The 13,656-nt window shown below is 59.3% G+C and overlaps 2 protein-coding genes across 3 annotated transcripts; both read left to right on the forward strand.

Annotated features, from left to right (window-relative positions):
* Positions 1-747: 747 nt before the first annotated feature.
* LOC135329571 (40-kDa huntingtin-associated protein-like) lies at positions 748-2,477 on the forward strand. Its single transcript, XM_064518426.1, has one exon. The coding sequence runs from the start codon at positions 846-848 to the stop codon at positions 1,917-1,919; it is 1,074 nt and encodes a 357-aa protein (XP_064374496.1). The 5' UTR covers positions 748-845; the 3' UTR covers positions 1,920-2,477.
* Positions 2,478-4,789: 2,312 nt separating this feature from the next.
* Positions 4,790-12,982, forward strand: TRMT2B (tRNA methyltransferase 2 homolog B). Of its 2 annotated transcripts, XM_064518425.1 has the most exons (12): positions 4,902-5,846; positions 6,327-6,381; positions 6,850-6,969; positions 7,320-7,419; positions 7,778-7,848; positions 8,290-8,436; positions 9,180-9,274; positions 9,844-10,058; positions 10,184-10,285; positions 10,680-10,799; positions 11,987-12,086; positions 12,720-12,982. In XM_064518425.1, the coding sequence occupies exons 1-12, from the start codon at positions 5,653-5,655 to the stop codon at positions 12,844-12,846; spliced, it is 1,446 nt and encodes a 481-aa protein (XP_064374495.1). In that variant the 5' UTR covers positions 4,902-5,652; the 3' UTR covers positions 12,847-12,982. The 2 variants fall into 2 exon arrangements, 1 of the variants encoding a protein (XP_064374495.1); XR_010391101.1 differs by having other exon boundaries at positions 4,790-5,846; positions 10,680-12,086; positions 12,720-12,768.
* The last annotated feature ends 674 nt before the right edge of the window (positions 12,983-13,656 follow it).

Genomic DNA, 13,656 nt, shown 5'->3' on the forward strand with positions numbered 1-13,656 from the left:
AGCTCTGCACCGCGGTCGGCAGCCTCAGGGCCGCTCACCCCGCTCCCCATGGCGCCTTCCTTGGGGCAGCGCGGTGGGCCAGCTCCTCTGCCCCGGACCGGAGCAGCGCGTCCCCCCAGCATCCCCGTGGTTTGGCAGCCAAGCTTCGGCACCGCCGCCTCTCCGGGACCATGGGGCCGCGCGAGGCTTGGAGCCCCTGTCCTGCCGAACGCGGCCTCCGTCCTCTCCAACACCAGGAGACGAACCGCGGTGTTTACACCCGCACTTGCACGGGACTGAACCAGGAGACACCGAGGCCGATACGGTGACCCGGGGGAAGAGGAGCGCGTGGAAGAGGCGCTCAGGGGACGCGGCAGGACGTTGTAAGATCAGCGGGTCCCTGCCGAGCCTCTACGAGACTCCAAGGCGGGTGTCCAAGCTCTGCCCCGGACGGCATCCTCCCGCCCTGACGCCTGCAGCGCTTCCCGGTGCTGCTGCCCCCGCCCCCCCCGCTATGTCCCCACCGGGACCAGAACCGGGACCCACCCCGGCAGGGCCCAGCGCGGCCGCCGCCACTCGCAGCCCCGTGACCCCCGCGGGGACCCGTTGCTAGGAGGAGGACGCGCCGCGCCCGCCTGGCCCCGCCCCCTTGTGGGCGTGGCGCGGCCAAGGCCGCGCCCCCGACCACCTCTACACCACCGCCTCCCGCCGTGCCCCAAGAGCCGGCGCCCATTGGCCCCGCCGCCCCGCCCGCGTGTCCCGAAAGCCGGCGCCCATTGGCCCCGCCCCGACCCCACGCGCCCCGGCAGCCGGCGCCCATTGGCCCCGCCGCGCGCCCCGGCAGCCGGCGCTCATCGGCGGCGGCGATGCTGGCGGCGGCGGGCGGCGGCGGCTCGGCGGCCGGGCCGGGCCCCGGCGGCGGCGGCGGCGGCGGCGGGGACGGGGACTTCCTGTCGCGGTACCGGCTGGTGTCGGCCAAGCTGCGGCGGCGGTTCCTGCGGAAGCCGAACGTGGCGGAGGCGGCGGAGCAGTTCGCGGCGCTGGCGCGGGAGCTGCGCGCCCAGGAGAGCCTGCCCTACGCGGCCTGGTGCCAGCTGGCCGTGGCGCGCTGCGCCCAGAGCCTCTTCCACGGGCCCGCCGAGGCGGCGGCGCTGGCCGAGGCGGCGCGGCTCTTCCTGCGCCAGGAGCGCGACCTGCGGCAGCGCCTGGCGCTGCGCGGCGGCTTCGGCGAGCACGCGGCGGCGGCGCAGAGCTGCGGCGCCTTCGCCGCCCGCCTGCACCTGGAGCGGGGGCAGCCGGCGCTGGCGGCCGGGCTCTGCCTGGAGCTGGCGGCGGCGCTGCGCGACACGGGCCGGCCGGCGGGCGCCGCCGCGCCGCTGCGGCGGGCCGCCGAGCTGCTGGCGGCGGCGCGGCTGCCGCTGGAGGCGCTGCGCTGCCTGGGCGAGCTGGCCTCCTGCCTGCTGCTGGGCGGCGACTACGCGGGCGCGCTGGCGGCGCTGACGCGGGCGCAGGCGCTGGCGCGGGCGGGCGGCGGCGGCGGCGCCTTCCGCGACGCGCTGGTGCGCTGCGAGGTGTCGCGGGTGCTGCTGCTGCTGCTGCTGCAGCCGCCGCCGGCCAAGCTGCTGCCCGAGCACGCGCGGACGCTGGAGCAGTACTGCTGGGAGGCGCCCGAGGGCGGCGCGGCGCCGGGGCCCGGGCCGGGGGCGGCGGCGGGGGCGGGGGCGGGGCCCGGGGCGGGGGGGCCGGCGGCGGCGGCGGGCTGCCTGCCGGCCGAGCTCTTCCTGCTGCTGCAGTCGGCCGTGCTGGCCTGCCAGGAGAAGGACCTGGAGGCGCTGAAGGCGCTGCAGGCCGAGCTCTGGCCGCTGCTCAGCGCCGAGCAGAACCACCTGCTGCACCTGGTGCTGCAGGAGATGACCAGCCCCGCGGGCCAGGGGCTCTGAGGCCCGGCCCGGCCTGGCCCGGCCGCCGCGGCGGGAGCCGCTCTCGCCCTCGTGGCCCCGGCACGGACGCTGCGCCGCTTTTCCCCGCCGCCTCCCCGGAGAGGGATCCTGCTGCCCGTGCGACGGCGGGGCGCTTTGTGGCGAGACCCTCTCGCGCTGCTGCGGTCGCCGCAGGGGCCAAGTTGGCGCTGGCAGCTGCAGCCCCGTCACCCGCTGCCGTTCCTGGACGCCCTGAGCAGCGCTCCCCGATGCGGCGCGTCCCTCCCGGCCTTCCTTCTGGTGCCAAATTCCCGACGGATGGGGAGCAGCTCCTTCGCCCTCGCTCGGCCCAAGGCCGCTCGTGCTGCAGGACGAAGCCGTCCTGGAGGAGACCCCGGAGCGCGCGGGAGCCCCGGGCAGGCCAGGGCGGCTCCTGGCTCCCTGCTGCAGCGGTGCCTGCCCGGCCGCGGGTGCCCAGCGAGGGCCGGCGTGTGCGCGAGCGGTGGAGCCGGTGTTACGGGAGCCGGCGGGAAGGCCCTGCCCTGTGCGTTGCAGTAAACGGACTGTGTGTGCACTTTACCTCCCAGGCTCCGGGCTCTTTCTTGGGTTGCGGCCATGGGGGAGCAGCACGGCCTCTCTGACCCTTGGAGAAGCTGCCCCGTGGGGACGGTCTCCGTGGTGGCTGCTGGGGGATGGCAGCGCTTCGGGGCTGCTGAGGGTGGTGGGGAGCACGGAGGTGCCGGGACGGGGGGGTGGGCCGGAGCCGGGAGTCCTCTCGCCTTGCAGAGGAGCCACGTCCCCGAGGGGCACATGGGGAAGGGGTGAAGATCAAGAGAGCGATCATGGAGAGAGACACGTATCCCCGCAGACGGGGCCTCGCTCCCAAGGTGAGCAGGGCTGCGGTGCCGCGTTGGGTCCCGGGGGGAGAGGGGGGCCCAGCGCTGGGCCGTGGGGCTTGGGCACCCTTGGGCAGGGCTGTGTCCCACCTCGGAGAACAGCTGGCAGGAGATCACGTGAAATCTGCACATCTGCTGCTGCTTCTGGATAAATTCCCATTCTAGGTATGCTCGCAGGTGGAGAGGCTTTTTTCGTGCTTGAATCTTCTCATTTTCTAGTAGATATTTTCATTTTTCGGCCTCATGATTGTAGAGGTTTGTAACAGAAATGTTAAAGTTTGTACAAACACATTACGTATAGATGGAAGTGTGTGTAAGCACCAGAGGAACAGCAGGTTAAAATAATGCCTTGTAATTGCACCAAGGACACTCTTCTCGGGACACTGTTTTCAACAGTAAAATTGAGGCCAAAAGGTCCGCGCTCTGATCTCGAGAACATCACAGAGAGCAATTAGAGCATAAATGTTTAATTCAGAACACAGTTGCTCAACTTTGGAAATTGCTTTTTGTATGCTATCCCTTATAATAGTGCTGCTCGCTCATGATACCTCAGAAACATCGTGGAAACGTTTTAACATGAGCAGTATTCATTTCCTTGTTGCATGTAGTGTTTTATGCTCAAATACTCCAGTTGATGCTCCCAGTGCTTTGGGTGAGAAGGGTCTTTGGCCTGGCCCTGTTGTGCTTTAGGAATATTTTCAAGACAAAAGCTTCGCTATTTCAGGACATCTTTGGGTAAAGTCACCCTGAAATTGAAAGGCTACAAGTGATTCCGAGGTGAATCATGCTTCGGCAGCAATCTTGGGGGATTTTGTCAATAGGAGCCGGGACAAATGCTGGCTCGTGAGCTGGTAACTCGGCTTGCGTAGATCTGTTTTGTTGCCTATGTGGAGCTTGGTCAGCAGTGAGCTGTTGCCCTCTCCTGCTGATGTGTCCGACGGGCTGAATATCAAATGTTGTGCGAGTTAAGAGACCCGCTCGCTCGAGCACAGTCCTGAGGAGCTTCTCCCTCCCTCGGCGCCGGGTTCGGGGCCTCGTGGGCAGAGACGGGCGAAGCTGAGCGTCGAGGCTGCAGGAGGTAATGGCTTTCCTTGTGCTGCTGAGTTAAAATCAGTGGCTGAGCTGGTGGGTTTTGTGCTTCTGCCTCCGAAGACGGCCTTGCCGGTGAAGGAGGCAGGTTTGCAAACACACGGCTGCTGGAGACGAAGAAGAAACTGCCCTGGAAGTGTGTAGACTTTCTCTTGAGCTCTGTCTTCACAGCCTGTTACAGCTGCTAACAGGACGCTTGTTCTTAAGCCGCAACCTGCGCCAGTATATTCTCTATTTTATTGTTCACTTCTTTATATAAATTTTTCCTTAGCATAAACAAGTAGTAATTCATAGGCAAATGTCAGTGGTCGCCCCGGGAGTGGCTGGGGGTGATCGCGAGCCAAACTGGCAGTGGAGCCGGAGCTGCCTCGCTGGGACGGGCTGTTCCCAGCTCGGTTCCCAGCTCTTCCCATCCGCTGCCTGGCTGCTTTTGCCCTTTATTTTTGTGCTTACTGGGATGCTTCCCAGCGATTCAGTGAGGGGGGCCAGCCTGCAGATCAGAGAGGAAATAACCCCCTTTCTTTGGTCGTCTTTGTCTATGAGCTAAGTAAAAGTCCACAGTGTAAAGTGCAGTCTCGAGGCAGGGACCCCTGTATCTTTAGTCTGGAACCCAAAGGGGGGGGGGTTTAATTCCTATATTTAAGAAAAATAATGAAGACCTAAATAGCGCAAGGTTTCTTTTGCCTAAAGAAAGTTGCAGTGTCTGCGGCCAGCAAGGGATAAGTGCTCAATTCAGCATTTGATATGATTTTATCGTTAAATTAGCTATAGATGTGATGCACTGTGCAGCAAAAAAGTGCCTCGAGAGCAGTTGTGACCCTGTCCTTTTCAGTTAAAATTATATTAAGCTGTTATTAAAATATTCTTATGTGGTGGCTGTCCAAAAAAAAAGAAAAAAAAAAAGACTGTTCTGCTCTCTCTTTAGCAAATCTTCCTCTCCTGGGCGCTGCTAAATCCTAGGGCCAAAGGGGTCTGAGCCGAAGCGCTCCCGGTGCCGCTCCGGGTGTTTCAGGCAGCTGGGATTTGGGGTTGGTGCTGGTGAGACCTCGCAGCGATGCCCTGGAGGTGCCAGACAGCAGAAATCCCCCCGGTGCTCCCAGAGTGCGGAAAGGCCGGAATTCCCGGAAAGGCCAGAATTCCCGCGGCGGCCTGTTCCCGTGCCCGGCGCTGCGGCTGCGCTGCAGGCATCCCGCCGAGCCCAGCGGGGACCTCTGCATTTTGCACCGCTCTGCTCGGGGCCAAAAGCCCGGGGGGGTCGGCCGCCGGCGGGATCACGGCCGCTGGTGGGATCACGGCCCGCGGCGGAGGGGCGTCACGGCGGGCGGCGGAGGCGGTTACCGGCCGCCTCTCGCGGTGCGAGACCGGCAGCGCCGGGGAGCCGTGGGGCTGTGCTTCCGCACGGGAGACCAGCCGGAGCACGGCCCTCGCTGCGCGAGACGGGGCGAGACCTGAGCACAAGCAGGTCAGGCCTGCGGCCGAGAAAATAATCCCTTTTAATTGCTTCTGAGTTTCTCGCACGCTCTTGCTGTCAGCTGCAGCAGAGACGGGACGCTGGGCCACAGCCGCCTTGGATCCGCTTTAAGTGCAGCGAGGATGCACGTGCCGGGTCAGAACAGCGGGTTTCACTTTCCAGCACCAGGCTTTAGTTTGCAGAGCAGGTAACCGTCAGTTTGCAGAGCAGATAACGAGTGTGGCGTTTTTCCCCCCTGCATCTCCGGCCGGTGTGTCCTGCTCTTGGTGGCCGTGGCTTGCCGTGCCGCCCCTCCGGCATGGCTCTGCCCCGGGGGCTGGGGCTGGTGCCCCGGTGCCTTCGCCGGCCGGGGAGCCTGGGCTGGGCCCCCCCGAGCAGCCCGTTGCGTCGGGACCGTGGCACGCTCACGTCAGAGAGCCACACGATGAAGATGAAGGAGGCGAGGAAGGCCCGGGAGGGCTGCGGTCTGGCAGGCTGCTCCTGGGAGGAGAGGTACGGCCGGTGGGAAACGCGGCGGGCGGCCAGCGCGCGCCGGCCGGGTGCTTTTGGGGTTGGGAAGGGGAACGAGCCCCTCGCTGCGGGTCGCGTGCTGGTGGTCTGGGCAGCAGGTCAGCGAGCGTGAGCGATCCGTCCTCCCCCTCCTAAAATGCAGAAACCGCGTGGTCCACTGTGGCGGATGTGACCTCGTGCAGTCTTAGCAAAAAGATATAGTAGTGGCCAGGAACCTGACCATGCAGATGGTGCGGGAGGGATGTGTCAAGGACAGGAGAAGTGGCCTCAGCCCCCGGGTCGCTGCCTGGGGGAGATGCTGCTCCTGGCACTGCCCCGCACGGGGGGCCGGGGAGATGCCTGGGCCCCCCCGACACCCAGGACATCCAGCTGGGCTGGGAGACACCCAGGCATCGCTGGGCAACCTGCTGCACGGGGCTCAGCGAGTGGTGCCGGGCGCTACCGCCGCGTTGCGCTTTCCAGGTTAGCGGATGCGGCCACCCCGCTGTGGAGACTTCCCTACGAGGAGCAGCTGCAGGTAAGACACGCTCGCGTGGGTTTTTGTGCCTCGCCGCCCCGGCTGTCCCTCCCATCCCTCCTCCGGCAACCTCTGCCGTTGAATCCTGCAGCCTGTTCTGGCTTTAATTCCCCGGTTATCCTGAAGGTCAGAAGGTCCTGAGGTCCCCTACGGGTGGCCTCCACGATCGCGAATGGTCCAGGAGCATCTTCTCTCGCGGTGGTCCTGTCCAGTACAGGACAGCCGTGCTGTGGCTTAGGGGCCTCCGATGGGAGCCAGAGACTCTCCCTTGGACCCAGGGCTCTGGGGACACGGACCCGGGTTTTCGCCCTCCGTTGCTCTGAGTGGCGGCGGTGCACAGCGCCATGAGAAAGGCCACGTTGCTCTCGGGCTCCGTCCTACCTGCAGTGTTGTCCCCTGCGGGTCACCAACAGCTTCCCGCTGCCTCGTGGTCCCGCGGGAATGCTCCTGGCTCCGGCTCCTCCGCAGGTGAAGTACGACAGCCAGAGGAAGACGCTGCGGACGCTGGCATCTCGTCTCGAGGAAGCGGGCGTAGATGTGCGGAAACCTGGGGGACTCTGCTGTCCTCTCCGCCCCATCGTCCCCTCGGTGAGTGTCTCGCAGAGATGCCGTCCGCCCCGAGGCCCTGGCGGGTCTTAGCTCAGCTCCTGAAGAGCTTCGTGGTGGGGATGAACTGGCTGCAGCGATGGCCAGGACAGCTGCCATCCTTGCTGGCTTCAGTGCCTGCCGGAGCACGAAACGGGCCCGCTGATTAGGAGCCCCGGTTTTGTGTCCAAACCCAGCCTCCAGCAAGCTTTGCTTCTGCTACTGCTTCTGAACCTTGCACGCTTGTGTGCATCTTCCTGTGCTGCTCACTGAACCCCCAGACTAGGTTTTGGCTTTCCTTCATCTTTTTTTTTTTAATCCTAAGCTTTACTTTTCCTCCTTTTTCCCTGCAGCCCGTCATTAATGGCTACCGAAACAAGTCCTCCTTCTCGGTGAACCGAGGACCCGATGGGAACCCCAAAACCGTGGGGCTGTACGTGGGAACCGGCAGAGGTCAGTGCGGGACACGGCACCGGGGTCCCAGCCGCGGCTCTGCCCCAAAGCGCCCGGATCCCGTGGCGTGCCGACAGAAACGCCCCTGAGCCCGGGGCAGCAGGCATCGGCCAAGCTTCAAAACCTCAGTTTATGAGTTGAAGAAAGCCCAGCTTCTAATCTGCTAAATGCAGCAGTCAATAAGATCTGGGGGTCGAGCAGATCTCTGTTTTTTTTTTTTTTTTTGTGAGCGTTTTTTTTCTCTTTACAAGGGGACGATTCTTGGGGCAGACCTTCCTACAGTTTATCATGTCGGATGCTACAGTCGTTTGCTGTTCCCTGGGAGGAAACAACTAAACACCTGCTTGTCTCTCTCCAGCAAGAAACATTGTCTGCGTGAGAGCCGACCGCATGGAGAACATCCCCGCAAAGCACAAACAAGTCGCCCAGGTGAAAAACAAAGCAAACGTCTTACCTATGGCTAGGCTGGGGAATGGAGGGAGGCTGCGATAACGTTTATTTGGGGGAAGGCTACGCTTGTGCTTACGCGGGGCTTCCGAGCCTGTTTGCGTGTTGTGAAAACGTCCAGCCCTCACCCAAGCATCTTTGAGAACTTAGCGTGAGAACCGTCCTGGTGGATGAGGTTAACTGAGCGATGACGAAATCCTGCAAATCTACCAAAACGCGTGAAAATCACAAATTGAAATGATCCAAGTGCCTTGCTTTGCAGTAACTTAACTCTGGCAGAGCTTTTGCTCAGCGTATTTCGAGGAGATAGAAAAAGCCGACGGTAGCGGCAGGGCGGTCACCGGCGTGAGGGGCACGGCGTTACGCCCAGGGCGGCAGACGAGGGCTCCTTCGCTGTGCCCCGAGCGCGCTTCCCTCCCGCAGCGCTACGAGCAGTTCCTCCGGCGCTCGCCCCTGCGGCCCTGCCTCCTCTTCCACCGCGGCGGACACTGGCGGGAGCTCGTCGTCCGCACCAACAGCCGCGGCCACGCCATGGCTATCGTCACCTTCCACCCCCAGCGGCTGGGCCAGGTGAGCTCGTGGGCAACGGGGACCCGGCAGCGGGGACATCGGCTGCCTGGTCCTGGAGGTCCTGCTGCCGGTGTGTCCTCGTTCCCCGCGTCCTTCTGGGGAGGACGGGGGAGATTGAAGATGGAGCTGAGGTTTCTGAGAGGTGCCCGAGGTGACACCCTCGTCCAGGTGTCCTAGCCAGCAACGGGCACAAGCCCGGCAAGGACCAGTGGTGGTCCAGAGAGGGTGGGCTGGTTCTACACGAAACGGAGGTGGAAAAAGAGGCTGTTCCTCTCTCCTCATCCACGAAGCCTGACCGTGACCAGAGGTTTCAGGATGGCGTGCAGCCATTTTACACAGAAGATTACAAAGCTATCCTGAACTAAGCATCACTTCACTGCTACACAGCTAAAGCAGGCTTCACATGCACAAAAAGCTGCTGATGGGCAGTTTTGTATCCATACACAACGGACAAATCTAGTGTTCAGTGAGATAAGCCAGTATCGGGGTCCCCCAGCCGCCCGGACATCGGGCACAGAGGAAATAATGGCAGGACCCATCCAAGATCTATAAAGCCCCCGTCAGGGACGATGCTCAAACTGCGCTGTCCGTGCCACGTTCAGCCTCGCGCAGGGCTCGTGACAGCGCGGTGCCATGGCCACGCTCTTCGGGGGAGCGCCGGACCTGCTGGCTGGGTGTACAGCTGGGGAGAGGTGTCCAAGCAGATCACCCAGACACAGTTTTTCCTTTCTTGCTCTTGACAGGAGGCACTGGCTGCTCAGAAAGCATCGCTGAAGGAGTTCTTCACTTGTGGACCGGGAGCAGCTTGCACCTTGACTTCACTTTATTTCCAAGAGAGGTAAATGTGTTGTCACCTCTGAAACTTGCAGTGGGCTGTGGTATGGAGGAAAGGCCCCAGGAGAAGGCTGAAAACAAGCTTTCTCCTTTTTCTCACCCATCCCTGATCGTGCTCAAGTTCTACCAATTCAGGGAGCACTTCAAGAGAATGACAGCTGCTTGGATGGCTTTCTTGCCAACATGCCTTTGAGATGGCCACATCTTTTCTTTATCTTGAAGCACTTGAAATACTTGAATACACTCTGGCTTCACTTCATGGGAGTTTTGACCCTAGGAAAATGAAGAAAAAAAATCTAAAGGAGCTTTCCCAAGACAACAAATCAAGGTAGCAGATGAACTGGGAATCGATCCTGGAAGTCCTGCCTGATAGTCAGTCATTTTGACCCTGCTGATGAATTTTAGGTTGTGCAAGTCACAGATCCCTTACTGTTGAAACGTTCACAGGAAATAAAAGTAGATGTGGGGAGAACCAGTCTCCCCTGCAGACAAGCACCCCAGGAGCAAAAATGGAAATACAATAATTCCTTGCAAACCCCGTCTTCTAATGGCTCGTCGTGTTTGTTCCTCAAGCACCATGACCCGCTGTCCCCACGAGCAGTCGCCCTACCAGCTCCTTTACGGAGAACCACACATCTTTGAGGAGCTGCTTGGCCTGAAGTTCCGCATCTCTCCGGACGCGTTTTTCCAAGTAAACACGCGTGGAGCAGAAGTGCTGTACCAGGAGGTTGGGAAGCTGAGCCGGGCTGCTGGAGACACCGTCCTCCTCGACGTCTGCTGCGGCACGGGTGAGCAGCGGCCGCGTGGCACAAGCCTGGCTGTGACGAGGCTTGTGCCGAATGTACCCCTGCTCTCCAGATCCCTGTTTCTTCAGCCTGGAACTGCGGAGTATTTTTGTATCCCTCATTTCCAGGCACAATCGGTCTCTCTCTGGCTCGCCAAGTGTCCAAGGTTATTGGTATTGAGATAGTGGAGAAGGCAGTGGAGGATGCCAGGTGGAACGCGGCGTTCAACGGTGAGTTCAGGCTCAAACTGTTGAAAAATATGAAGCAAAAGTCAGGGCAGGGCTCCTAACGACTACCTGCAGTCAGCAGTGCCAGACAGGGAAGGTACTTCAGGATCCTTACCTTCATAAGCTGTAACCGTGCTCCTTCCCTCACTGTTTTATTGATGTGATAGTAAAAGACTGGAGCTGGGTGATCATGTAGGAAATACATGATTTAGGACAGCGTGGAGAAACACGGGGGTGAGATGGTCGGTGCTGATGTGGGTAGCATCTTTCTGTAACACACGCATTTCTCAAAGATAAGATACTTTGATATTTGCTTTGCCTAAGTTGGCCACCTTTCTCTCTATATCTGGTGAGACTGACTGTTGTTGCACCGCCTGTTTGCTGTTTTGCTTCACAGGAATTTCAAACTGTGAGTTTCACGGCGGGAAGGCAGAGACCGTGTTACCGCGGCTGCTGTCGTCGTGGAAGGACGACCGGCCCCTCGTTGCTGTGGTGAACCCGTCCCGCGCTGGGCTCCGTAAGAACGTGCTGTTTATTCTCAATCTTAAAAAGAGAATTTGGGATGCGAATGTCAAGCCCTTTGCTCGCTTGGTGTCTAGTTCTTCACCTGGTTGCCGACAGCAGCCGAAAGCGGCTGTTCCAGAAGGGGTAAGAAATCCCGCGGTGGGCAAGCCTGGCCGAGGAGCTGTTGCCCGCCGAGCTCAGGAGGCTCGTGGCGCGCTCCGAGAGAGCCGGTCCTCTCATGCGGCTGAAACGAGGCGTTTGGGCTGCTTTCGGTCCTCGCTTTGTGAGGAGGTGGAAAGCGGGCCATGCCCGTCCGTCCTTTCTGCGGAGTCTGCTTTCTCCTCAAAGCAGACAGCTCTAATCTTTTTCCATCTTTCACAGACTCGGAGAGTATTTGAGGAGTGAAAGCCTCTGGAGGTCTCTGGTGCAATCCCCCAGCCAAACCGAGCTGACTTCAGAGTTATTTTAGGTTGTGCAGGGCTTCCTATCGCTGAGGCTTGGATGTCTCCAAGGATGGAAATCCCCGAGCCTCTCCTGGCCCCGTCCCAATGCTGGAATACATCTCCTTTCTGAAAACGCTTTCCCTAATGCATCTAATTAGAATTTCCCCTTGCTGCAACGTGTCCGTTGCTGCTCATCATGTCACCGTGCACCTCTGAGAAGAGTCTGGCTCCATCTTCTCTACGACCCTTCGATTAGGCCACCGAAGACAGTAGATGGATCCTCTCTCTCCTCCTCCTCTTCAGGCTGAGCAGCCCCAGCTCTCCGACTCTCCTCACACGTGCTGTGCTCCAGCCCTCGGAGCAGCTTGGTGGCCTCCCTGCACTCGCTCCAGTGTGTCCTGGGAAGCCCTAAATGGGACACAGCGTGCAGATGCGGTCCCATAAGTGTATAGGGAAGGGTTTACGTGCCTCCGTTTCACTTAAATTTTCTCTAATCCTTCATCCCCCTGGAAGCAGAGGAAGTTCTCCCCCGGCTCTACCCTGCCAGAACTGGCTGGGGTGCTGGCAGCCTGAGCCACGTCCTTGGCTTTCTGAGACGCTGCATCTGAGACAGGACATGGCAAAATACGCAGTATTCTCTTTCCCGTTATTTCTGTCCGTGCAGCGAAGGTCTGCGGTGCTGGATCTGTAGTTGTTCTGGAGAACGTGCTGTCATGGTATCTCTCGAGCCAAGCTTTGTGTCTTTCTGTCTTTGCAGATTACAGGGTCGTGCGAGCCATCCGAAACTGCGAGGCCATCCGAAGGCTGCTCTACGTCTCCTGCAAGCCGGAGGGCGAAGCCATGAGGAACTTCCTTGAGTGAGCACCCCGCTCCCCTCCTTTCCGCTGACATTAGTGAGGGACCTTATTGTGCCCTGAGCACAAAGACACGAACATCTGACCGTTGCTCAGGAGGATTTTTATTGTGACTGAACTGCACTGGATTCATTCTGCAGGCATGATCCAGGCTTAGCCAGTCGGGGGATATTGAGTCCCCTAGGTTCAACGCAGGAACGTGGGCCCCTATCCAAAGAAGTGAAGTCAATGGGATTAGTCGCCTGCTTAAGGTTAATCAAATAATTAGGTGTTTTTCTGGGGCAGACGCATTTGCAGATGATAAAACTGCCTGCAGACATCGTGTGAAGGTACCGCCAGACTGAGGATCGTTTAGTCATGGCGTTAGGTGTCTTTGAGCTCAGATGGCTCGTGAGAAACGAAGCCTTAAACCTGCCACCAACCCTTCAGCTTCTCCCCGAGGTTTTCGGGGCTGGTTTGGGGTTCAGGATAGGGGGTTCCAGACCTTATATCAGTGTCAGCTGCAGACTCGGATGGACGTTAGCCAAACACTAGACACCTCTTTAGTGCATCCTCTGCGCCGTTGCATCGCTGCGCAGTGGGAAAGCTTCTGCTTCTGGTCTAAAGTGCGTCCTTTGAACGTTTTGCTTTCTGCAGACTGTGCTGCCCACCCGACCCCAGGAAGAAGCTGGCAGGAGAGCCCTTTGCCCCCAGGCTGGCTGTACCTTTCGACATGTTTCCGCACACCGTTCACTGCGAGCTGGTGCTGTTGTTCGCCCGCTGACGAGCCAGGCAGGCACGGGAGCCCCGCGAGCTGCGGGAGCGGCCGCCACGTGTGCTGGAGGCTGGAATGGAAGCGGTTCCGTTTTTAATTTATTTTCTTGAAATGTGTATAGAAATAAAAAATCTTCTTGCTGTTACCTGGGGTTGCTTGACCACACTGTTCTGTATGGAAACACTCAGATTTCTGGGAGTGAAAAGATTCTCGGTATCACTTCATCATCCCTTCCTCCCCTTCAAATCTCTTCCTTGGCTGCTGGTCAGAGCAGCCTGGAAAACTCTTCACCATCTCCCTGCTATTGTGGACTTTCACCACCCACATACAAATATGAACCACTAAAATTCCCACTGTATTTTCTGATACTGTCGTGTCATTAGTTCTCTGCTTGCTTCAAGGCTATTTCAGGTGTTTTTAAAGTTGATAGTGAACTTCCTATGAAGGAACTTTAGGAACTAGAAATCTTCATGCTTCATGGGGAAAAATGATCAATTTTGGGGTCAGGAAAATAGTTCCTAAATAAATTTCAATAGCAGCATTGAATCGCTGCCAGTCATATGGATAAGGGGACAATGAGAAAGCTATTTCTATAAACTGAAATAAAGAGGGAACGGACTTCAGCTTCTCTTCTTCCACAGCCCCATCCCCTTTCTTTGCTAATGCTTGTTGGTACCTAAATATGAAATGCCTCCGAGAAAGTCAGCAGCAACAAGTTGCTTTCTTATCAGGTTGCGCTGCAATAGCTAATTCAGAAATCTGGTTTACTTTGAATCTGTCCTGCCATGCTGGCAACCTCGCTGCTACCTGAAGGGCTAT

The sequence above is a fragment of the Dromaius novaehollandiae genome, chromosome 11 (assembly GCF_036370855.1).
Source record: "Dromaius novaehollandiae isolate bDroNov1 chromosome 11, bDroNov1.hap1, whole genome shotgun sequence".
Classification (NCBI taxonomy): domain Eukaryota; kingdom Metazoa; phylum Chordata; class Aves; order Casuariiformes; family Dromaiidae; genus Dromaius; species Dromaius novaehollandiae.